General features: G+C 47.3%; 2 protein-coding genes and 1 pseudogene across 2 annotated transcripts; all 3 read right to left on the bottom strand.

The window, feature by feature from the left end:
• Nucleotides 1-2,215: 2,215 nt before the first annotated feature.
• LOC122419672 lies at nt 2,216-4,240 on the bottom strand (annotated as a pseudogene).
• A 7,426-nt stretch (nt 4,241-11,666) lies between these two features.
• LOC122419670 (mast cell protease 1A-like) lies at nt 11,667-13,721 on the bottom strand. The gene is made up of 5 exons (XM_043434431.1): nt 13,656-13,721; nt 13,314-13,461; nt 12,718-12,853; nt 12,271-12,528; nt 11,667-11,937 (listed from the first exon to the last, which is right to left on the bottom strand). The coding sequence occupies exons 1-5, from the start codon at nt 13,708-13,710 to the stop codon at nt 11,776-11,778; spliced, it is 759 nt and encodes a 252-aa protein (XP_043290366.1). The 5' UTR covers nt 13,711-13,721; the 3' UTR covers nt 11,667-11,775.
• Nucleotides 13,722-22,585: 8,864 nt separating this feature from the next.
• LOC122454923 (mast cell protease 2-like) lies at nt 22,586-23,662 on the bottom strand. Its single transcript, XM_043489589.1, is given in 4 exon segments — nt 22,586-22,717; nt 23,118-23,157; nt 23,159-23,370; nt 23,651-23,662. Coding segments are annotated over 4 exon segments (396 nt in total).
• Between the last annotated feature and the right edge of the window lie 702 nt (nt 23,663-24,364).

Here is a 24,364-nt window from a genome sequence, read left to right as displayed (position 1 = left end):
AGAATACCAAAGTTCTTCCCTATCACACCAAGAGGCGCTGGATCCCCAGGAGCCCCTCAATAACTGAATCTCCATTTCTCCACTCTTGGTACTTTTATGATTCTGATAATATCATGAATAATTACTAATAGGGGAGGTTCAGGGATTTGGGAGATTCAGCTGCTGCCCCTGTGAGGCTGACAGGAGGGAGAGGTAGCCCTAAAATAGGTGGCTAGAGAACAAGTGGTGAGGACTATGATGAGGGGTCTGCTTGTTGCCAAGGGTGAGGAAGTGGCTGAACTTGGTTTGGGAGCAGAAAAACCTGGACTCACCAAAGTGAACCAAACAGCAACCCCATTTCCTATCTTGCCAGGATTCCAGCCTCACATTTTTGTGGTGTTTACAATCAGCTCTTCAAATGTAAATATTCTGTGACAGAAATTTTTTTATTCCACTATGCTGAACAAAAGTCTTGGACTTGATACTCGTTGGACCAAAACCACCATCACCGGGTACTTCAGCATTCGGTGACCTGACTGGCTTGGCTTGTGCTGAGGTATCCAGCATCCCTTGAGCTGAGTTGGGTGCTCTCCCATCCAAATCAGGGTTCCTGTGAGGGGAAGGGCCTTCCTGTCCAGAAATGCTGGTTACTGGTGTGCGGTGATGAGATAAGTGATGGTGATCACCCTAATAATTATTCTCCGCTAATTTTCTCAGTCCAGAGACGAGTGAACCACGTCTCTGGTGTCTCTGGGCTTTGCCATGCTGAACATGTGCAGATGATTCCAGCACTGTCACCAGTATGAGACAGAAGAAAGAGGAATGGAAAGGATGGAATGAGGAGTTCTAAACAAGCCAAGTCCCAGTGAGTTGTGGCAAGAGCATCTTATGAATAAACAGACCAGAAGGAAACATGCTTAACCATTGATGATGATGATCTGAGGGTGATGAAATTGTAGGCAATTTTAAATTTCTTACTTACATGTTCTGTATTTAGCTATCTTTTCCCTTGTAGCTCAGTTGGTAAAGAATCTGCCTGCAGTGCAGGAGACCCGGGTTCGATCCCTGGGTTGGGAAGATACCCTGGAGAAGGAAATGGCAACCCATTCCAGTATCCTTGCCTGGAAAATCTTATGGACAGAGGAGCCTGGTGGGCTGCAGTCCATGGGCTCGCAAAGAGTCGGGCATGACTGAGCAAACTAACACTTACTTACTATATGATTATATGTGTTGCTTTTACACGCAAAATACACTTTGCCATGGTCGAAGTTCACTCACCATGCAAACGTCCAGCAAATCACTTCACTTTAGCCCAGCCTTCTCATGTTTTTAAAATGAGATTACTTTCTTGAATAGATTCTTACATGAAAATTGAAAGATTATTGAAAAATAGAAGAGAAAAAATTATTCAATAAGCTATTGGGTATGGGCCACCTTTGAAATTTTAGGATATCTTGAATCTAAAAAATTTTGTTACTATGACTTTCCTTTATAAAAACATGCATACAGGTGGGAATGATGGAAATGGGAGAGGCTGGCTCAGCCCAAGGTGGAAGAGCTCCCTCAAGGTCATTTGGGGCTGAAGGAGGGTGAGCCCTCAGGACACCAGAGGCTGCACAGAGCCCTGGGCCCGGGACTCCAAGACAGGGCTGTGACAGACACGTGAGCTGAGCTTGCGAATACTGAAGCCCTCCTGAAACTTTCTCAGGCTTCTGACCTCTGTCTCCTCTGACGCGGGGAGGGAACATTCATGGGGTGAGCCACACCTTGGTAAATCTCCCCATTTCTGTTAGGGTGGACAAGTGCCCCCCTCAACCCCAGAGCTTCTCAGGTGGTCCCCTTTCCAAATCTGGACTCTCTTCTGTTGCCCCCTGGGTACTGGGATGGGGGATAGGGGAGTAGGTGTGGACGAGGAGGAGGGCATATGGATCAGACACAAGGGTCGTGGACAAGGGAGTCCAGTGTTCCTGAGGAGGGGTCTCCCTTCTCTGATGGAGCTCACAGGCAGCCTGAGGGGGGTTGGCACTAGGGACATGTGACTGGAGGGAGCTGGCTGTCGGTACAGCAGGTGTTTTTATTCCAGAGATGGAAGGTGGGGGTGGGAGGAGCAGTGTATGTGCTGGTGGGAGGTGGGGGAAGCCACTGACAGATCAGAACTGTGAACAGATGTTTCCCTGACAGAGAAGGTGCCTAACGAATATGTGAATAAAGGAGGAATCAGTGATCTCTGCTCAAGAGATGAAAGTTTATTAAATTCCAGGCAACCTTCCTCCACACATTTTGACCAATGCTTCCAATCCCAGGGAAGATGGAGGGTCAATATCGGGGGCACCTCAGGCTGATCCCTGGCGTTTGTACTGTCTCATTGTTGTCTGGATCCAGTACAGAAAGCTGGAGATTCTGGTGTAGACATCTGGAGTTGTCCCATCATCTCTTCCATAGGACACAATGCCCTGGGCCACACCATCACACACGAGCGGGCCCCCGGAGTCACCCTGTGGGCAGAGAGAGCAAGAGCTGAGCTCACCTTCCTCAGGTCTAGTCTCCCTGCCACCCTGGGATGGGTGGTCTTTGTTAGGGGTCCTGGCTGATATCAGGGTCTTGTTGTTCCTGAGGTTTCATCTTGGGTTTGACAACCCCGCTGGGCTTTCTGCAGGAAGTCACTGCCCATATATGACTGTGGGGCTGTGTTCACCCCCCAGGGACACAGGACAGAGACCAGATAGGAGGACAGGCTGCGGACACAGGGACGGGCTTTGTTCCCACAGCCCCCCATCCTCACAGCTCAGCTGGACCCAGGGTTTTGCATGGACAACACTGGGGATCTCACCGAGTAAGAATTCTTCCTCTTGTTTGGATCTCCAGCACATATCTGGGTGATGGGGTTGTAGTTTCTGAAGCGAGTGATACATTTCTCCTCACTTTGGACTTCAAGATCTACCTCCTGTAGTTTGTCTGCGGATGGCAGACCTCCAGTCGCCCCCAGCCGGCCACACTGCACATCTTCCCTGGATTCACCTTCTGCCAGCGCCTGGGCAGATTGATGGGGCTCACTGCATCCGTCATGTCAGCCTTCCTAGCCAGCTGAAGGTAGAGGACAAGCATTCTCACCTACTGATGGCCCACAGAGGTTGCACAACAGTCATGGGGTTGCCTCCTCACAGCCCTGGGACCACGGAGGGGTGGCACAGGAGGAGGGTCAGGAATGAGGTCATGGGGGATGCAGGGCCCTGGATGGAAGGGTCCCGGAGTCAGTGCAGCCACGGGTCCCACCTGCAGTAACATGATGTCGTTGGCCCAAGTCTTATCATTATACCATGGATGCAGCATGGTTCTTCTCACTGGGATGACCTGCTGGGTCTCTCTTGCTCCCTGATGTTGTGGGCCCCCAGGGTAACATTGATTGAGCTGCACAGAGAGCAGAGAGGGAGCATATGTCACAGGAGAAATGGTCTAGAGGCCGGTAGGAAAGAGCAAAGCTTAAGACAGGGCGGGACTGGAGGGGAGAAAATTCTAGGCCATGGGCTCTGGGGCTGAGCATCTTTGAGCTGCCTGCTTGCTGGCAGCTGAAACAGGATGGCAGTTCCTGGAGTCCACAGAGGGTGTTCAGTCTTATACAAGCTTGACTGTCTCTAGGGAAACATGAATTTCTCACACGTGCACCCTGGGCTGCAAAGCACAACTTTAGCTTCCTTCCATTCCAGGTCTGATCAGTTGCTTCTCCTCATGTGCCACTGGCATGCACTTGGCCCTCTCTCCCCAAAGCTCACCTGGCCTTTGAAAAGCTTCCTACATTCCCTGCGAGGGGTCAACAGAAGGTGGGGGCCTGCACACTGCTCCTCACCTTCCCAAGCAGTGAGCTGCTGTCAGCACAAAGTCCTCACACACGAGGAAACCGCCACAGAAGAAAATGTATTCTGAAACCTGGTATTCAATAAATGCCATGTAGGGATGGGAGTGTGGCTTGGCCTCATGGCCCCCGATGATTTTCCCTGAAAGAAAGATTCCAGGCTGCCCACTGTGCTCATGGAGGCAAAAGCTGAAGAGGGGAGATGAGACCAAGGTTGCTGGTCTTTCAGAAAATTCAACCTGAGTTCAGAAATTTCCTTAGATGGACCAGGGCCAGAATGTGCATGAGTGTAGCATCTAAGCAGGTCTGTCCATGTGGGGTGGGTCTGGGACTCTGAGGGTGGGACCATCACTCACCTGCCTCCCCAGTGGGGAACAGAAGAAGGGCTGCCAGGAGTAAGAATAGGACCATCTCTCCAGGAAGGCTGATCAGATCTGAACAGCTGCTGCTTCCTTCTGGTCTTTTAACCCTGAGTGTCTCCTCTGCTGTGGTGGCTGTTATCACAGTAGGCTTCTCAGAAAGTGTCCCTCCACTGTTTGATCAAGTGTTGGGGTCCCAGTGGAGTAAGAAGTTAACGAAAGCCTCTGATAAGTTCTTATCTGTGGGGTGGTGGGCATACTGCATCAGCAGATCTCCGGTCCCTGAGTCCCAGAAACCTGGGCTTTATGATGATAGATCAAAGAATGTCTTCATTTCTGTGGTTCTCCTTAGATCATCACAGTGATTGTGTCTTGGGCCTCTTTGTGTGAGAGACTGTGGGAAACACTGAAGATAAGCTCTATTGCTTCTGGTGGAGGAGAGCTTGCCATCATGATCAGATAAGAACAGTGAGATTAAGGGTGTGGGATGGCCAGAATGGTGTGAAAGTGCTGCTGAAGAGGGCTTATTCCAGTTACTAAATGACTAGTGGTTTAAAATAACACCACCATTGCTTGACCCATGAATCTGCAATTTGCTCATGGTACAATGTGGACAGTACCCCTCTGCTCCCATTGGAGTCAGGGAAGCTTGAAGCCCAGAAGCTAAATCACTTGAAGGCTCCCTCACACTTGTCCAGTGGTTGCTGCTCGCTGTCCTTTGGGCACATTGGTTTCTTGCCACGGGGGCCCCTCATGTCATCTCACTTCATGGGATTTTTTGGCCCCGTCCAAACACAGTGCCTGGCTCCCCCAGAGTGAGCATCTCCTAAAAAGTGAACCATCTAGATGCTGTGTTCTTTTCATTACCTAGACTTCGATTCTAACATCCATTCTACCATGTCTACTGCTTGGGGCAATTAAGAGCAAGAACTTTCACCAGATTAAAAAGGAAGGTCCCTAGACCCCACCTCCCAGCAGGAGGTGAAATATTGCAGTCATGGAAGAAGAGCCTGTGGGATGGAGAACACAATGGAGGTCATATCTGCACCATGCAGATATGGAAAGGCATGGAATTGAAAAAATTGTTGTTTCTAAACATCTTGATCCCAAGCCTCTTGAAAAGTAACAACATCTTAGTTAAAAAAAAGTTGATGGTCAGTAGATATTTGCCATCACTTCATGGGCAAATAGATGGGGAAACAGTGGAAACAGTGGCTGACTTTATTTTTCTGGGCTCCAAAATCACTGCAGATGGTGAGTGCAGCCATGAATTTAAAAGACCCTTACTCCTTGGAAGGAAAGTTATGACCAACCTAGACAGCATATTAAAAAGCAGAGACATTACTGTGCCAACAAAGGCCCATCTAGTCAAGGCTGTGGTTTCTCCAGTGGTCATGTATGGATGTGACGGTTGGACTATAAAGAAAGCTGAGCACAGAAGAATTGATGTTTTTGAACTGTGGTGTTGGAGAAAACTCTTGAGAGTCCCTTGGACTGCAAGGAGATTCCACCAGTCCATCCTAAAGGAGATCTGTCCTTGGTGTTCATTGGAAGGAGTGATATTGAAGCTGAAACTCCAATACTTTGGCCACCTGATGCGAAGAGCTGACTCACTGGAAAAGGCCCTGATACTGGGAAAGATTGAGGGTAGGAGGAGAAGGGGACGATGGAGGATGAGATGGTTAGATGGCATCACTGATTCAATGGTCATGGGTTTGGGTGAACTCTGGGCGTTGTTGATGGACAGGGTGACCTGGTATGCTGTGGTTCATGGGGTCGCAAAGAGTCAGACATGACTGAGCAACTGAACTGAACTGAACTGAACTGAACTGGTGGTCAATAATGATTCGGGCTGGAAAGTCACAGTGAGCCAAGGGGTCTCCTCAGACCACATGTGCTCAGAACCATGCACTGGGTGGCCTGGATATCAGATTACATGTGCTGTGAGGAATGTTCAAGGATCAACTGTAAATCATAAGCAAAATCAGAATGGAAACCAAATGAAAAGGAATTCAAAATGGTAAGTAATGATGAAAATATAGTAAAATCTGTTGGCTATGTGTGAATAAAAACAAACTTGACCACTTAACTAATTCTCTAATTTCTCTAACTAATTGAAAGGTAAAACATGAAAACTTTGAATATAGGAGAATTTCTTTATACATTTAGCCTTGGAAAAACAAATTAATACAAGATATAAAAAGGACTATCGATAATGATGGACAAATTGATCCACATTAAAAATTTGTTGGGTATGTAAGAATCAAGATAATTCTATTCCTAAAGACATTATTGAGATAGTGAAAATTATAGCCACAGGGTGGGTGAACTAAGGAAGAGTTTTATCTGAGAGATATATGTATGTATATATACATTCATAAATCTTATCTATGCTAACCTCTAGGTCACAGAGAAGTGAACAATTTTGAAAATCTACATGGAATTACAAATCCCTAGAAAATATAACTTAAGGAACATAATCAGGAAGTTTGAATTTTCCTATAAACTTTACATGAATTGATTCTGTTTTCAAAAATAGTCCATCAAGGACAGCCACAGGCTCAAAGAATTCTCTGGAAATCTTTGAAAACAATTTAAAGAATGGTATACAATTTCTGCTGGCAAGTATATCCCACTCATCTCCCTTATGAGACTTCAAAACCTAGATGACAAACCCAGTGATGACAATGTGGGAGGAGAACTTTACAGGTTAATGTTAGTCCTGTATTGATGCAATCCCATCAGTCCATAAGCGAAAGTATTCGATCATTTCTAATCTGGGTTTCTCTGAGGATGAGTGGCTTTCATTCAAAACACAACTGCCATAACACAACACATTGACTGATGAAAGAAGAAACACCATATGATAATTCAACTGAAGGGGGAAAAGCATCTATTAAAACTCACTATCCTTCATTTAAAAAAATATTTACAAAATAGGAGCAGACATGAGGGTCTTCATTCTGATAAATGATCCCCGCAAAAATCCCACACCAATCAATATACTTAATGATGAAATGCTGGATGTTTTTCATTCGAGAGCAAAACAATACAAGGTCACAGAGATAGCCATAATCATCATTTCTCTTCAATAATATACTAGAGATTTTAGCCACTACAGTTAAGCAAGCAGTAGAAGTAAAAGGTATAAGACAGGGAAAGAGGAAATAAAACTGGATATTCAAGTTATAATATACAAAAAGAATAGCCAGGAACCTGCAGATCAATTATTACAATTAGTAATTGTCAAATTTTCTGGGCACAAAATCAACTGAAACATGAATCATCTGTCTATCTACATGGTAATAGAAAATGAAATTTAAAAAAACATTAAAATCATGGAAATGGTGAAATAACTAAGTATGAATCGTAAAGATATTGCACATTCCTGTTTGGAAGAGACAATATTTTTAAGGTATTCATTCTCCAAAAAGTGATCTTCAGATTCATTGCACTCAGGAAGTATTTCACAGAACTTTATTGGTTCTAAAGACGTGGAAAACCAGTAGCCAACATTGGAGAAGACAGGCTTAAAGAATGAGAATAAGATGGGAGCTCTTGCTTTAGCAAATGAAGTCATAATAATGAAGATAGTGTGGTACTGATGGGGCCATAGAGACAGCGATGACAAGATAGAGACCCTGCACACATTGAGACATTCTACACAAATATAGAACACTTGGTTTATGATGGTTTTATGGCAGAGAGTGGTGAGAAACTATTTTTTTCCTCCTAAATAAGTGGTGCTTAGGAAAACAAATGTTTCTATGGTGTCTTTAAGGACACATATTTCTCCGTGGAAAAAATCACTTGGCCCTGCGGCACCCTCTCCTGCTCCTTGACGCTGTGGCCCCAGGGTGCCGCTGACTGAGCTGCAGAGAGCAGAGCAGGGGTGTGAGGAGCGTGGAGTCACAGGAGATGCGGCCCAGGAGCCGGGACGGGCGGCGACCTCAGGGCAGGGCTGCAGCTGAGGGGACACTGGGGTGACAGACAGCCCTGGGGGCGTGACACTGTGTCTTGTGCTTTTCAATGACATGAGTGCAGGGCTTCTGGGGGCTTTCTCAGGAATATTGTGAAATTAACGTGCATTTGCACGAGGAACTTATAGAGGTGAGTTTTCTAAAATCCTCATGTCCTAGGGCATCACGCATGCAGGATCTCAGAAAGTGTTCTTTGACCGCACAAGTAGCCTCCCGTTAGCTTTTGGCTGAGGTTGCTGGGGATAGTGCTGTTGGGATTTCAGGTCACGGGGTGGGTGGAGACAGTGGTGTAGCTAAGGGCCTGAGAGATGGGGGAGGTGGGGCAGAAAGTGAGCTGCTCGGGGCCTGGGAAAGAGCCAAGACACCTGGAGAGCTCTGGGTGCTGTCATCTATCACCTTCGATCAATTGCACACCTGCCTCCTATCCTGGACAGGAGTGAGGGGTGGAAGGCACTGGTTCATAAGCTGGGTCCACTGACAACTCCCGTACTGTGGTTGGTTTGTCTGAGTTGTTTTCCTGGCTGGTGTGAGGAATTGTACTTACGTGTGTTTTGTAGCTTCACATCCTCTAGCAAATGCACAACCCATTTTTCTGGTGGTGAGAGAGGCTGAGACCCATGAAAGATCTTAGTGACAATCTTCCTGCTTGCCTGCCACCTCTCCTTGCTGAGCGTCTATGTGGCATCAAATTTGTGTTCTTCGTTGGGATGGGACCTGGTTCAGAAACTGGAGGGGTGCAGAAGGGTCAGGACTGCAGGAGGCTTAGTGAGAAGGGCTACACCATCAGGAATGGGCAGTCACTCACGAGTCCCTGCCCAGGAAGCAGAAAAGCCATCAGGAGCAGGAGTGGCTGCATCTTCACAAAGGTCTTTCCAGGTCACAGCTGCTGGGGTTTCTTCCTTCCAGACAAAAGCACAGGGGAAGGAAGGAGGGGAGGCTCAGGGCCCCCACAGACCTCCCAGAGGTGTGCTCCCCCCAGCCGGGTGTCAGCATGCTACAGATATCCACCTTCTCTGCCCTGGATTAGGAGAGAATAACACCGTCACCCCACTCACACACAAAGCCTCACCAGAAGGAATAAGAAAGTGACGCCTGTGGTGTAGCCAGTGTTACCTAGTCCCAGCTTGTACTACTTGCTAAGCAACAGGCCAATAAATCCCAAGATGAGTTGTTAAAAGAAGGAATAGCAACTTTATTCAGAAAGCTAGCAGACCAAGAAGATGGTGGATTCATGTTTCAAAGAACCACCTAGCCTGAGTTGGAATTCAGGCTACTTTTATAGTAGAAGGGAGCGGAATAAAGTTAAACATTTCCTGATTCCAGTCAGCCTCAGGACGGTTGTGTTAATTTCTTCTGTCCTGCAGTCTTTCATCAGTGGGCTTGTTTCCTGTGAGCTAAACAAAGGTATTTTAGCTTAAAGTTCATTACCTGGGAGCCAGTGTTCCCAAAGGTATGCTATCGTGTATAATTAATTTTATAGGCAATACACCACTAGTGACTAACGAACAGAATACCAAAGTTCTTCCCTATCACACCAAGAGGCACTGGATCCCCAGGAGCCCCTCAATAACTGAATCTCCATTTCTCCACTCTTGGTACTTTTATGATTCTGATAATATCATGAATAATTACTCAGTAAGGGAGGTCAGGGATATGGGAGATTCAGCTGCTGCCCCTGTGAAGCCGACAGGAGGCAGAGGAAGGCCTAGACTAGGTGGCTAGAGGACAAGTGGTGAGGACTATAATGAAGGGTCTGCTTGTTGCCAAGGGTGAGGAAGTGGCTGAACTTGGTTTGGGAGCAGATAGACCTGAACTCACCAAAGTGAACCAAACAGCAACCCCATTTCCTATCTTGCCAGGGTTCCAGCCTCACATTTTTGTTGTGTTTACAATCAGCTCTTCAAATGTAAATATTTATGACAGAAATTTTCTTATCCCACAGCGTTGAACAAAAGTCTTGGGCTTGATACTCATTGGACCAAAACCACCATCACCAGGTCCTTCAGCATTCAGTGACCTGACTGACTTCTGTGCTGAGGTATCCAGCACCCCTTGAGCTGAGTTGGGGGCTGTCCCATCCAACTCAGGGTTCCTATGAGTGGGAGGACCTTCCTCTCCAAAAATCTGGTTAGTGATGTGTGGTGATGAGATAAGTGATGCTGATCATCCTAATAATTACTCCCCACTAATATTCTCTGTCCAGAGTCCAGAGAATCACATCTCTGATGTCTCTGGGCCAGGCCATCCTGAACATGTGCAGATGATTCCAACACTGTCACCAGTATGAGAAAGAAGAAAGAGGAATGGAAAAGATCACATGAGGAGTTCTAAACAAGCCAGTCCCCAGTGAGTTCTGGCAAGAGCATCTTACGAATAAACAGAGCAGAAGGACACAGGCTTAACCATTGATGATGATGATCTGCGGGTGGTGAAATTATAGGCAATTTTCAATTTCTTACTTAGATGTACTGTATTTAGCTATCTTCATATGATTATGTGTGTTGCTTTTACATGCAAAATACATTTTGCCATGGTCTAAGTTCACTCACCATGCAAACTTCCAGCAAACCACTTCTCTTTAGCCCAGTCATCTCTAAGCTGCATGTTTTAAAAATGAAATTACTTTCCTGAATAGATTCTTACATGAAATTCAGAGATTATTGAAAGATAGAAGAGAAAAAATTATTCAATAAGCTATTAGGTATGGGGCACCTTTGAAATATTAGGATACCTTGAATCGAAAAAAATTTAACAATGACCTTCCTTTAGAGATAAATATACACACATGTAAGTATGATGGAGGTGGGAGAGGCTGGCTCAGCCCAAGGTGGAAGAGCTCCCTCAAGGTCATTTGGGGCTGAAGGAGGATGTGCTCTCAGGACACCAGAGGCTGCACAGAGCCCTGGACCCAGGACTCCAAGACAGGGCTGTGACAGGCACTGAAGCAGGCCCTCGGCATCCTGAAGCCCTCCTGAAACTTTCTCAGGCTTCTGATCTCTGTCTCCTCTGATGCAGGGAGGGAACACTCATGGGGTGAGCCACATCTTTGGAAACCTCCCCAACTTCTGTTAGGGTGGACAAGTGCCCCCCTCAACCCCAGAGTATCTCAGGTGGTCCCCTTTCCAAATCTGGATTCTCTTCTGTTGCCCCCTGGGCACTGGGATGTGGGGGAGGGGAGTCGGTGTGGATGAGGAGGAGGGCGTATGGATGAGACACGAGGGTCAGAATCAAGAGGGACCTATACTCGTGAGAGGGGTTTCCCTTCTCTGCTGGAGCTCACGGGCAGCCGGGAGGGGAGCTGGCCCTGGGGACACGTGACTGAGGGAGCTGGCTGTCAGTACAGCAGGTGTTTTTATTTCAGAGATGGAAGGTGGGGCTGGGAGGCTCGGTGTATGGGCTGGGGTGGGGGGCAGCTGGTGACAGATCAGAAATGGGAAGAGATGGTTCCCTGACATAGTAGGTACCTAACGAATATGTGAATAAAGAAGGAATTAGTGATTTCTGCTCAAGAGATGAAAGTTTATTAAGTTTCAGACAGCCTTCCTCCACACACTTTGACCAACGCCTCCTTTCCCAGGGAAGATGGAGGGTCCATCCCGGGGGCACCTCAGGCTGATCCCTGCTCTTTGTACTGTCTCATTGTTTTTTGGATCCAGGTCAGAAAGCTGGAGACTCTGGTGTAGACATTTGGAGCCGTACCATACACGTCTCCATAGGACACAATGCCCTGGGCCACACCATCACACACGAGCGGGCCCCCGGAGTCACCCTGCGGGCAGAGAGAGCAAGGGCTGAGCTCAGCTTCTTCAGGTCTAGTCTCCCTCCCACCCTGGGGTGGGTGGTCTCTGTTAGGGGTCCTGGCTGACAGCAGGGTCCTGTTGGTCCCGAGGTTTCATCCTTGCATTGACAATCCTGCTGCTCCTCCTGCAGGAAGCCTCTACCCATTTGTGACTGCGGAGCAGTGCTCACCCCCCGGGACACAGGACAGAGACCAGATAGGAGGACAGGCTGCGGACACAGGGACGGGCTTTGTTCCCACAGCCCCCCGTCCTCACAGCTCAGCTGGACCCAGGGTTTTACGGGATAACACTGGGGATCTCACCGAGTAAGAATTCTTCCTCTTGTTTGGATCTCCAGCACATATCTGCGTGACGGGGATGTAGTTTCTGAAGCGAGCGATACATCTCTCCTCACTTTGGACTTCAAGGTCTACCTCCTGTAGTTTGTCTGCAGAGGGCATATTTACCTCCAGTCGCCCCCAGCCGGCCACACTGCACATCATCCCTGGATTCACCTTCTCGAAGCTCCTGGGCAGACTGATGGGGCTCACTGCATCCGTCATGTCAGCCTTCCAAGCCAGCTGAAGGTAGAGGACAAGCATTCTCACCTACTGATGGCCCACAGAGGCTGCACGACAGTCATGGGGTTGCCTCCTCACAGCCCTGGGACCACGGAGGGGTGGCACAGGAGGAGGGTCAGGAATGAGGTCATGGGGGATGCAGGGCCCTGGATGGAAGGGTCCCGGAGTCAGTGCAGCCACGGGTCCCACCTGCAGTAACATGATGTCGTTTTCAAAAGTTTTATCATTATAATGTGGGTGCGGGAAGGCTCTCCTCACGGGGATGACCTGCTGGGTCCGCTCTCGTTCCATGATGCTGTGGGCCCCCAGGGTGACATCAATTGAGCTGCACAGAGAGCAGAGAGAGGGGGGGTGTTACAGGAGAAACGGCCGAGGAGCCGGGGGAAAGAGCTCAGCTTGGGACAGAGCAAAACTTGGGGCGGGGCAGGGGGGGGGTGTGGTGAAATTCTAGGTGATGGGCCCTGGGGCTGAGCGTCTCTGAACTGTCTGCTCCCTGGCAGCCTGGGCAGGGTGGCAGTTCCTGGAGTCCACGGAGGGTGTTCAGTCCTGCACAAGCTTGACTGTCTCGAAGGAAAACAGGAATTTCTCACATTTGCACTGTGGGCTCCAGGCCACAACCTTGGTGTGCCTCCATGCGCAACTGGCATTGACCTGTCCCTCTCTCCCCAGTGCTCACCTGTCCTCTGAATAGCTTCCTCTGTTACCTGGGTGCACAGGTCTACAGCTCTAAGAGGGTTCCCTGGGAGGCTCAACAGAGGCATGGAGGCCCAGGCCCTGCTCCTCACCTTCCCAGGCAGTGAGCTGCTGTCAGCACGAAGTCCTCACGCACAAGGAAACCCCCACATATGTGAGGTTTCCCTGAAATCTTGAACTGAAGAAATGCCATGTAGGGACGGGAGTGTGGCTTGGCCTCATGGCCCCCGATGATCTTCCCTGAAAGAAAGATTCCAGCCTGCCCGCTGTGCTCAGGGAGCCAAAGTTTGACGAGGGGAGATGGGATCACGGTTTCCCTGAGTTCAGATAATTTCTTAGATGGACCAGACCCAGGCTGTGCATGAGGGTATTGTCTGAGCAGGTCCATCCATGTGGGGTGGGACTGGGCCTCTGAGGGTGGGACCGTCACTCACCTGCCTCCCCAGTAGGGGACAGAAGAAGGGCCACCAGGAATAAGAACAGGACCATCTCTCCAGAAAGACTGCTCAGCTCTGAGCAGCTGCTGCTTCCTTCTGGTCTTTTAACCCTGAGCTGTCCCCTCCCATACTCTGGCCTTTATCATGTGAGCCTTCTCTGAAAGCCTCAAACCACTTTTTTGGAGTCAGAGTGGACTGTGAATTTGAATTTAATTAAAGCATCTGCTGAGTTTTCATCCATTGGGTGGGGCAGGGGTCGGGGTTGGGGGGGCGGTGGTTCCATCAGCCAGTCCTTAAGCCCTCAGGTGCCTGAGCCCCAGAAACCTGTGCCTCATGATGAGAGATCAAAGAATGTCTTCGTGTGGTCCATTTGAGATCACCAGGGTGATTGTGCATTGAGACCCCTTCTTCAGCAAGAATGTGAGAAATATTGGAAATGAGATTCCGTGCTTCATGTAGAGGAGATAAACCATTATGATCAAACTATAAAGGCAAGATCCATGGTGTGGAATAGACATATTGGTGTGAATGTGATGCCGAAGAGGGCTTATTCCACTTACTAAAGGACTCAGTGGTTGAAAATAACAGCAACATTGCTTTACCCATCTGCATTTGGTCCAGGTACAGTGTGGATGGCATCCCTCTACTCACCTTGGCATCAGGGTTGCTTGAAGCCTGGAGGCTATATCACTTGCAGGATTGCTCACACAGGCCCAGTGGTTGGTGCTGGCTATCCACTCGGCACGTTGGTTTTTCTCCACAAGAGCCCCTCAAGTAGTCTCACCTCATGGGATTCTTTGGCTCCCTCATAACACAGCAGTTGGTTTCCTTAAAGTGAGCATCTCCTAAAAACTGAGTCATCTAGAAGCTGTGCTTTTTCATTACCTAGATTTGGATGTCATGTGGCACCTATTCTACCATATCCCACTGCTTAAAGCAATCAAGAGCTCCCCTCACGCAGGTTAAAGGAGGGCCTAGACCTCCTTTGTTGCAGTCGCGTAAGAAGAGCCTGTGGGATGGAGACAGGCAAAGGCAGTCGTGTCCCCATCATGAAAATGGGGCAAGTCATGGAATCAAAGAAATTGTTGTTTCTAAACATCTTGATCCCAAGCCTCTTAAAAAGCAACACCTTAGTTAAAGAGACAAAGCCCATGGTCAATAGTGATTCTGGCAAGAGAGTCACAGTGAACCAAGGGGTGTCCTCATCCCACATGGGCTCGGACACCCCGCACTGGACGACCTGGATGAGATATCAGAATACAAGTGAGGTGAGGAATGTTGCCTTCCATAGGGAATGCAGAAGGGCATGGCAGCCCACTCCAGTATTCCTGCCTGGAGAATCCCATGGACAGGGGAGCCTGGCGGGCTACAGTGCATGGGGTCACAGAGACTCAGACACAACTGAGCGACTGTTAGTACTACTACTACGCAGGGAGTGAACATCTAAGGGCTGTGAGGAGGGTGTTTACACAAGGGTTGACCAGTAGGCGGTAAAGGAGCCCAAGGAGGATTCAGGGACTCCAACAGAAAAGGGCATCTGGTGGGATGTGTCAGAGCAGGACAAATAGGGCGAGGTGGGCTTTGCTTTGAAGTGGCTGCCTGACATGGATCACCAGGGCCTGGGTGGGGAGAGCAGGGGATGCACTTGGAGAAGATGAGTAAGAGATCTGTTTTATAAATCTCTGTGGGGACTAATCAAATAATAAACATATTAAGGCAAGTGCCCCGATTTCTTACTGTCTGAAGATTAGATGGTATTGGTGGCATCAATGTTAATTTCCTGGATTTGATGGTTGAATTGTGGTCGCTTAACCAGTCCCTTGTTTGTAGAAATTGCACTCTGAAGTTTTTGAGAACTGATGGAACACCATGTCAGTAACTTTACTCTCAAATGGTTCAGGAAAATAAAAGCTTTTGTATCATAATTGGTACTTTTCTGTAAGCCTGAGATTACTTCAAAAGTAAAAGGAAAGCCATAGCCTTCACATATACGAACAACAACCAGTTTGAAGATACATTTGAAAAGATAATCTGTCACAGCAGCAACAAAAAACATAAAAGAGCTTGGGAAAAACATAACCAGAATTGTGAAACACTATTTGAGCAAAATGTTAAAGGATTCCTGAAAAATATATAAACAGACTTTACAAATAGAAAGACAGTCTTAGCTCTATGATAGGGTAGAACCACAGCAAAAAAGCACTGATTCTCCTGAAGTTAATATAATAATGTGATTTCGATTTAAAAAAAAATTTTTTTTCTCCTAGTGTTAGGACGTTCTAGCTAATGTCTAAAATTTATTTGGAAAATAGCTTGAAGGAAAGCTAGTCATATATCAAAAAACATCCTATAAGATGTATTTTCTGAAAACAGTGTGTTGCTCACTCATGATCAGACAGACAGACCAAAGAAAAAGAATAGAAAATTCAGACACATTCCCAAGCACATATGAAAATGTAGTTTACACTAAGGTGACATTTAAAAAAAAAATCACTGGGTAAAAGTGGTACTTTTTAATAAATGATACTGGAGCAATAAGTTAGTCATACATTACATAAACCACCTGAGTAAGTGCAAAATATGAGAGACAAATGTATGAAATAAAGCCATAGTAATAAATAAATGTGGATAAATCCCTTCATAAAATTAGAGGTCTAGCAATGACTCTAAATACAGAAACATTAAAAGAAGAGATTGATAAATAAATTGTGATATGTAAAATAGTTTATTTTTTTAATTTTTTAATTATTATTATTATTATTTATAAAATAAAGTTTATATCTCAAAGATCAAGCATAAGCAAAACCAAAATACAGACAATAACTTGGAAAAAAACTATTGGAACATATATCACAATCAAAGAGTTGATCTATATAAAAACAAAGAGTTAGAAAATCTAAAGAAGAACCAAGCAATACTGAAGAATACAATAACTGAAATTTAAAATACACTAGAAGGAATCAATCGGAGAAGGCAATGGCATCCCACTCCAGTACTCTTGCCTGGAAAATCCCATGGATGGAGGAGCCTGGTAGGCTGCAGTCCATGGGGGTCACTAAGAGTCAGACACGACTGAGCGACATCACTTTCATTTTTCACTTTCATGCATTGGAGAAGGAAATGGCAACCCATTCCCGTATTCTTGGCTGGAGAATCCCAGGGACGGGGGAGCCTGGTGGGCTGCTGTCTATGGGGTTGCACAGAGTCGGACATGACTGAAGTGACTTAGCAGCAGTAGTAAAAGGAATCAATAGTAGATTAGATGATACAATGGAGTGAATCAGCATAATAGAAAAGAGAGCAGCAGAAATCACTCAACCTGAACAGACAAAAAAGAGAGAGAGAGAGAATATTTCTAATGAGGACAGTTTAAGAGAACTCTGAGATAATATCAAGGATACTGATACCCACAGTATAGGAGTCCCAGAAGGAGAAGACAGAAGAAAAGGGTTAGAGACCATATTTGAAGACATAATAGCTGAAAACTTCCCTAACACAGGAAAAGAAAGAAATGTCCAGGTCCAGGAAACACAGACAGTCCCAAACAGGATAAACACAAAGATGACCACAGTAAGACACTGTAATTGAAATGGCAAAAATTAAATATTAATTTTATATTAATATGAACATTAAAATCAGTAAAGGAAAAGCAAAAAAGTTACTTTTAGGGGAACGACCAGATACCAGCAGACTTTTCAACAGAAAATTTGCAAGCCAGAAGGGAGTGTCATGATATATTTCTAGTCAGGAAAGGAAAAAAAATCTTATAACCAAGAGTACTCCACTGGGCAGGCTATATTTGAAGGAGAAAGCTAAAGTTTTACAACAAGCAAAAGCTAGGAGTTCAGCAACACAAAGACACCCTTGTAAGAAATGTTATATGGTCTTCCCTAAATGAAAAAGAAAAGACCACAACTAGAAGTATGAAAATTATCAAAGAAAAAGTCTCATTGGTAAGGAAAAATGAAGATATATGTGTCTGGGAGAGAGTGAAGGACAGGGAAGCCTGGCATGCTGCAGCCCGTGAGGTCACAGAGCTGGACATGACGGAGCAACTGAAGAACAACCTTCAGGGTAGCTATCAACCACGTACAGAGCCAGTAGGAAAGTCAAAGATGAAAGTAGTAAACTCATCTATATCCACGATAGGTAGTTAATGAATACTTGAAATAAAAAGCCATGAAATACAATGTCAAAAAAATGAACAATGAGAGGGATAAAAATGCAGAGTTGTAAGGATGTGTTAAACTTAAGAGGCCAGCAATTGAAAATAATTACAGTTACAGAATACTGATGTATATATATTGATATATATATGAGCCTGATGGTAATCACACACAAAAATCTATACTAGATACACACACAGAAAAAAGAGAAAAGAATCCAAATGTAACACTAAGGATAGTCATCAAATCACAAGGGAAGAGTGCAAAAGAAGAAACAGAAAAAGAAGCACGGAAACAACTAGAAAACAATGAATAAAATGGCAAAAATTACCTACCGATCAATAACTACTTTAAATATAAATGGACTAAATGAGCCAATTAAAAGACATGGAATATCTAAATGGATACAGAAACAAGAGTCATACATATGCTGCCTACAAGAGACTCACTTCAGATCTAAAGATACACACAGACTGAAATTAAGGGGATAGAAAAAGTATCCCAAGCAAATGGAGACAAAATGAAGGCCAGGCTGGCAATACTTGTATCTGACAAAATAGTTTTAAAACAGACTGTGACAAGAGACAAATAAGGACATTACATAATGATCAATGGATCAATCCAATTAGAAAATATATCAATTTTAGATATATACACAACCAACATAGGAGCACCTAAAAACATAAATATTAACAAGCATAAAGGGAGAAATTGATGGTCATGCAGTAAAAATATGAAGTAACACCCCATTTACTTCAATGGACAGATCATTCAGATAAAAAATAAAGAAAACAAAGGCCTTAAATAACATATTAGACTAGATGGATATATATTTATCATATATATATATATGATATATATATATATACAGACACACATATATCTCTTTCTCCAGGAAGTTTGAAAGGGTCCGTGACCAAGGAGACTGGAAGGTCATTACAAGGACAGGAATTTTATCATCTGAGAAGCATACAGAGGAATCTAATCTCAAGTATCTCAGCTAGTGGGATTCTTTATCTGGTGTGGTGACTCAACACGTTACTCTTAAAGGATCTTAGTGGTCTTATGTTTATTGGGCTAGTAGCCTTTCACTGACCATCACTAATAGGAATGGAAATACCAAGTTACCAAGATGTAACACAGGGAGTCTCATCTTCCCTTGGCGATTAGGATCACCCACCTAACTTGCATAGTAAGTTTATCTGTCTGTCTATTGCTTTCCTACAAATTAAGGCCTCTAAACATAAGAAGCGTCCAAGGTCATAGAGACAGAAGTAAAACTTCTGAGACTGAGTTAATAGGTTTAATAGTAGGAATGAGAGCCACTCCTATGGTCGCGTCTTTGTCTCTAGAACTATGTATTCTGGCTATGAGAGAAACAACACCCTATACTCACTGCTGGCTTAAAGCATACACCACATCCCGAAAGACAGCATCCCAACCTTGAAGGGGGTTGTCTTTCCACTATCTACATTACTAAGTCTTACACAATTCTCAGGCCAGCTGTTTCTGAGTGATATGGGATGTGAACTCATGGCTTCAACGTTCTTTCACAGTAAAACGTTTGTTGGCCAAAAGTCGCGTTGTGTGGGATACAGAGACAGGAGATAAACCCTGCCAGACCACAGTGAGTGGTACCGACAGCAGCGTGGTCATGGGCAGGGAAGGCAGAGCCATTCCTGCTCCAAGCACACTCCCTAACAAACTAGCAGGGGCTTGACCTTTCAGGTCCATCATCCCCAGAGCTGGCCTGGCGCTGGCGGTTCTCTCCCCAGGAATACTGGGAAAGGGCCGGCCATTAGGGTAACTGTACCCCAGAATAATGCGACACGCCTCAGAGAGGCACAGTGCTGTGTGGTAGGGGTAGGGCGGCACCAGCCAAGACCTGGAACTCAGGTTCAGCTCCCAGGCAGCTCAGCACAGCCGTCAAGACCCTGCAGGGATGGCGGATGGAAGTGTCTGGTGAGGGGAGACCAGCACAGGGAGACCCTTGCCCAGCAAAAATCACATACTCTCCAAACCAAGACCTTCCCAAGGATGGAAAGTCTAGGTCATCTTGGACCCTATGGAGCAGAAGTAATGGGACAGCATTTCTCCGTTTGTCCAGACCACGTGGGCCTCGCTGACTGCAATTTGGTTTCCACAGGCAGGAGCTTGCAGCCATGACACGGAGCCTGTTTCTGATCCATCCCATGGATGAGTGTTTAGAATCAGGTTCTAATTGCCTTTCAAATGGGTGTTCCTACCGTTTGAGCATGTGCAATGACATTTCTACCTGCTATCTTAAGAGTGGGCTTCCCTGGTAGCTCAGCTGGTAAACAATCCACCTGCGATGTGGTGAGACTTGAGTTCGATCCCTGGGTTGGGAAGATCCCCTGGAAAAGGGGAAGGGTACCCACTCCAGTATTCTGGCCTGGAGAATTCCATGGACAGAGGAGCCTGGCAGGCTACAGTTTATGGGTTTGCAAAGAGTCGGACATGACTGAGCAACTGAGCGACTAAGCACAGCACAGCACATTCAGAGTAAAAAGTAAGGCTGCCTTGTTCCTTCTCTTCCCTCCCTGCTGCCCCCTCCCCCGGGGGTGAGGATGCTCCAGTGAGCAGAGCACTATCGTCATGTCTAGAAACAAAATGACTGATGTTCTAGAGTTACATGTAATAACACTCTTCTCTGGATGAGAACAAGGGGCTTCTCAGGAAGCCCAGCCCTGCCCTGGGCCAGCTCCCCTGGCTGTGGGGATTACAGGTCAGCTCAGGTAGCCCCCCTCCCCAGTAGGCAGGCCTCTGTCCTGGAGTTGCAGCCCAGACTGTGCTCTTGGAGTCGGGGACCCGTGGTGTGACCCGCTCCTTCCTGCCATGTACACAGAGCAAAGAGGAAGGAGTTCACCCTGAGCCCCAGGACCAGAGAGGTTCATGTTTTCCCCTGACGGTGCTCAGCTTCAGCCCTTGCAGGAGGGCCGGCCCTGGAAGACAGGTGTGGGTAAGCAGACCTGGGTGACAGCTTTGCATGGGGTTTAGGGGAAGAGATGGTGGGAGGGGGGAGAGGAGGAAGCAGAAAACAGCAGAATCCTGTCATTGCCTTTCTAAACAAACAATGAGTATTTGTGAATAGGAGTCAGTGAATAAATAAGCCACCAGCCCTTCCAGCCCTAGCTGAGAGACAGTTACTGAGCTGTGGGCACCCCCAACCCTGCAGTGTGATTCTGGATCAGCCCCAGGGAAGGTGATCTGGTTCCCGCAGTCAGAGGCCTTTAATGGTTTTCTTTATCCAGGGCAGGAAACTTGAGACTGTGGTGCAGGACCCTGGAGGTGGCACATTATTTTGTCCACAGGGGACAATGCCCGGGGGCTACACTGTCACAGCCCAGAGTCCCCCTGAGGACACGAAAGGGGAAGGACTGAGCCAGCTCTCCTCCTGGTCCTGCCCCCCCATATTAAGACCCTCTAGGCGATGGTGGCCTTACAGGGCCTCCATCAGAGCCCAGGGCAGGCCCCTGGGGGCTGCTCAGCTCTCAAGCTGGGAGCCTGGACATTGTCAGAGCTTCACTGCACCCAGGAGGCAGCTCCTTCTCCTCCCCCAGGTCCCTGATCTGCTCCACAGGAAGACACTGGGGGACTGTTGACTCTGGGCTGGTCTCCAAGGACACAGAAGCAGGGGTCGGTCTGACACTCAGCGTGAAGGACGACCCTATTTCCCAGTTCAGGTGTGCTCTCACGGCAGCGGGTAATTACACAGAACCCAGGGGGCAGCCTCCATCCTACACATCAAGGCTGTTCTACTCCTGGGCTGAGGAGACAGAGTTACTGTCCCCCTGTCCTCACAGGACTGACCCTCTCCCTCTGTGTTGCCCACAGTGCTGGTCGTGGTGGAGGTCACACAGGCTAGTGTGGTTGGGAGCAGCCGTTTGTGGCTGCGGTTCGTGCAGGACTTGTGATGCTGTCCCTCCTCTTATCAGCTCCATGTATTCCTTTTGCAGAAGTGAGTGACACAAGATCTCTGCATCTCACATCAAAGCTGCACAGATGGTAGATCTTCTCTTATCGAGGTGGAATGTGAGGAGGGCCCAGTGTGAACCAAATGCATCTAAACCTGAGGTTCTCAACTGAAGCTGATTCCTGCCCAGCTCCTTTACAATGCCCTGCCTACCACCCCCACACCCACCACATCCCCACCAACATGACATCTCCCCTGGGGGACATTTAGCAAAGCCTGGAGACACCTTTGGTTCAGAACTTAGAGGAGAGGGGGATGTTGATACTGGCACCTAATGGGGAGAGGACAGGGATGCTCTAAACACCCTGCGATTCAGCTTGTTCCTAGTGATTCTGAAGAGCCCTAAAGATGACTCAGAGTTGATGATGAAGGCCCGGAAGGATCTGCTCTACTTTCTTCTTTGAGGTGGACATAGGGGTCCTGCCACTCCAGGGAACCCCTTTCTCTTCTTTCTCTCCCTGTTGTTCTTCACTGTATCCTCTCTGTCTCTTTCACACACACACCACACACTAACCCCTTTCAAGGCTGCTGGAATGCCTGATGCCGGGAGAAGAGAGAGGAGACACATGCTCAGGTCTGGAAGCCAGGTGTTCACTGAGAGTTATTGGGAATTCTGTGACCTGGAGGGGCCTTCCTGAGGATTAGGGGCGTGATGGGGCTTTAAGGGGAAAACCAGAAGCAGATCCAGGGTGAGTGGCACAGAAGACCTGCTGGAGTCCTGCTCTGGTTTCCCCTGAGGCTGGCCCAGGTTCCAGGTTAATTCTCATTCAGGACTCATCGATCCAGGGCCGGTAATGGGAGATCTGGGTGAAGACCGCGGGGGGCTTTGCATTGGACTGTTGATAGGAGACAATGCCCTGGGCCACCCCAACACACAGAAGAGGGCCCCCCGAGTCTCCCTGTGGGACAAAGAAGGAAAGGGAGAGAGAGAAGTTGAGCCAGGAAAACCACCCCGTCCTCCCTGATGTCCCAACTCTGAGTTGGTTGGACCTGCCATCAGGCTCAGGAGCACTGGCTCCTCATGAGGTGATATGTCTCTGATGCTGTTTCCTTTCCTTACTGGCACCCCCTGACTCTGGACAGCACCCCCTGACCCTGGACAGCACCCCCTGACCCTGAGCAGACCCTGGTCAGAGACCCCATGGGGCCGAGGGAGGAGGATCTAAAGAGGGGCAGTCCCAGTCCTCAGACCTGATATCTCACACTTGGTCACTGGCTGACATTCCAAACTCATTTCCTTCCAAAGGTGTCTGCACCCTGGACAGTGATTTGTGGGGAAGTATGTAGTCTGAGAATCACCTTAAATGCAGATTTTGTGCTCTGGGGATGGCCCACACAGCTGGAGATTGTCGTCAAAAGCAGGGAAGTGGCTGCAGGCCTGGGGCTCCACGATTGTCAGCTCCACGTCTTGCAGAGTGCTAGAGGCTGGTTCCTTCACATCTGTTTCTCCCCAGCCAGCCACCCAGCACATTCTCCTGGGACGGATGAAGGTGAACTGGGGTGGGAGGGGCAGTGTCCCCACGGCCAGGGTCAGGCTGGCTTTTTCCTTCAGCTGTGAGGGAAATGGGGGCTGTCAGTGAGGGAAACGGGCTTGGGGCCGTGTGGGGGCAACCAGGGAGGGACAGGGCAGCTGCTCCACCTGAGAGCCACTTGCAGAGGCTGAGCTGAGGGCTGCTGGTGAGAGGCAGGTTGGGAAGATGTGAGGGTAACGGGACCTGAGGGGAAGCCCTGGAGAACAGGGAGCGGGGGTGGAAGCCTGGAGAACAGGGAGCAGGGAGCGGGGAAGGAAGCCCTGGAGAACAGGGCATGCGTAGGGGAAGAAGAATTTGCACCTTCAGTAACATGATGAACAGAGAAGTCGAGTCCTGCTAATGGGATTGTAGATATAGAATGGTTTGTTCAAAGGGCGCTGGGGTTTCTAATCTCACATTAGGAATCAAGCTTGTTTGATTGAAATAGAATATACACAGATGTCAGGATCTGAGGTTTGCCTCTGTTTTACCATCACAACCTTGGGAATTACCATTACCATTGCTTTACTAATGTAGATTGTAGACTCAAACATATTAACATGATTCAAATAACAAAACTCATAACTATGGTAACTGACTTTGCAAGCACATTTGCTATGGTCCCCAGACTTCAGAGTCCTAAAAACCAAACCTATGTCTACTCCTGTGATGGCTTGCAATACATTTGAATTCCCAGCCTGGTAGGTCTCTTACGTAAAGTAAGGCATATTTGGGATTCTGAAAATTGGGAGAGGAGTGTATCTGGGCAGAATCTGATGAGGCTGGAATCTTGAACTTGAAAATCCTCCCAATGCTCCTTTGCAGTAACAGCAGTCCATCCCCTCCTGTCTCAGAGGTTAGTCTTTTCTTGCCTGAAGGATCTGTAATGGATTCCCTGAGGGAGTTACTCAGCAGGTTGTTGATAGGTTGCTTGAGAGAAGAATAAATTAGTCAACAGTGATCATGTTTAAGAAGAGTCTGAGTGAACTCCAGGTTCTTCAGTGGGGACTAATGCATGGAAATATGGAGAAGGTC

The sequence above is a fragment of the Cervus canadensis genome, chromosome 17 (genome assembly GCF_019320065.1).
Source record: "Cervus canadensis isolate Bull #8, Minnesota chromosome 17, ASM1932006v1, whole genome shotgun sequence".
Lineage (NCBI taxonomy): Eukaryota > Metazoa > Chordata > Mammalia > Artiodactyla > Cervidae > Cervus > Cervus canadensis.
Note: the sequence above shows the minus strand (reverse complement) of the source record. Positions and strands in the feature narration are given on the sequence as shown.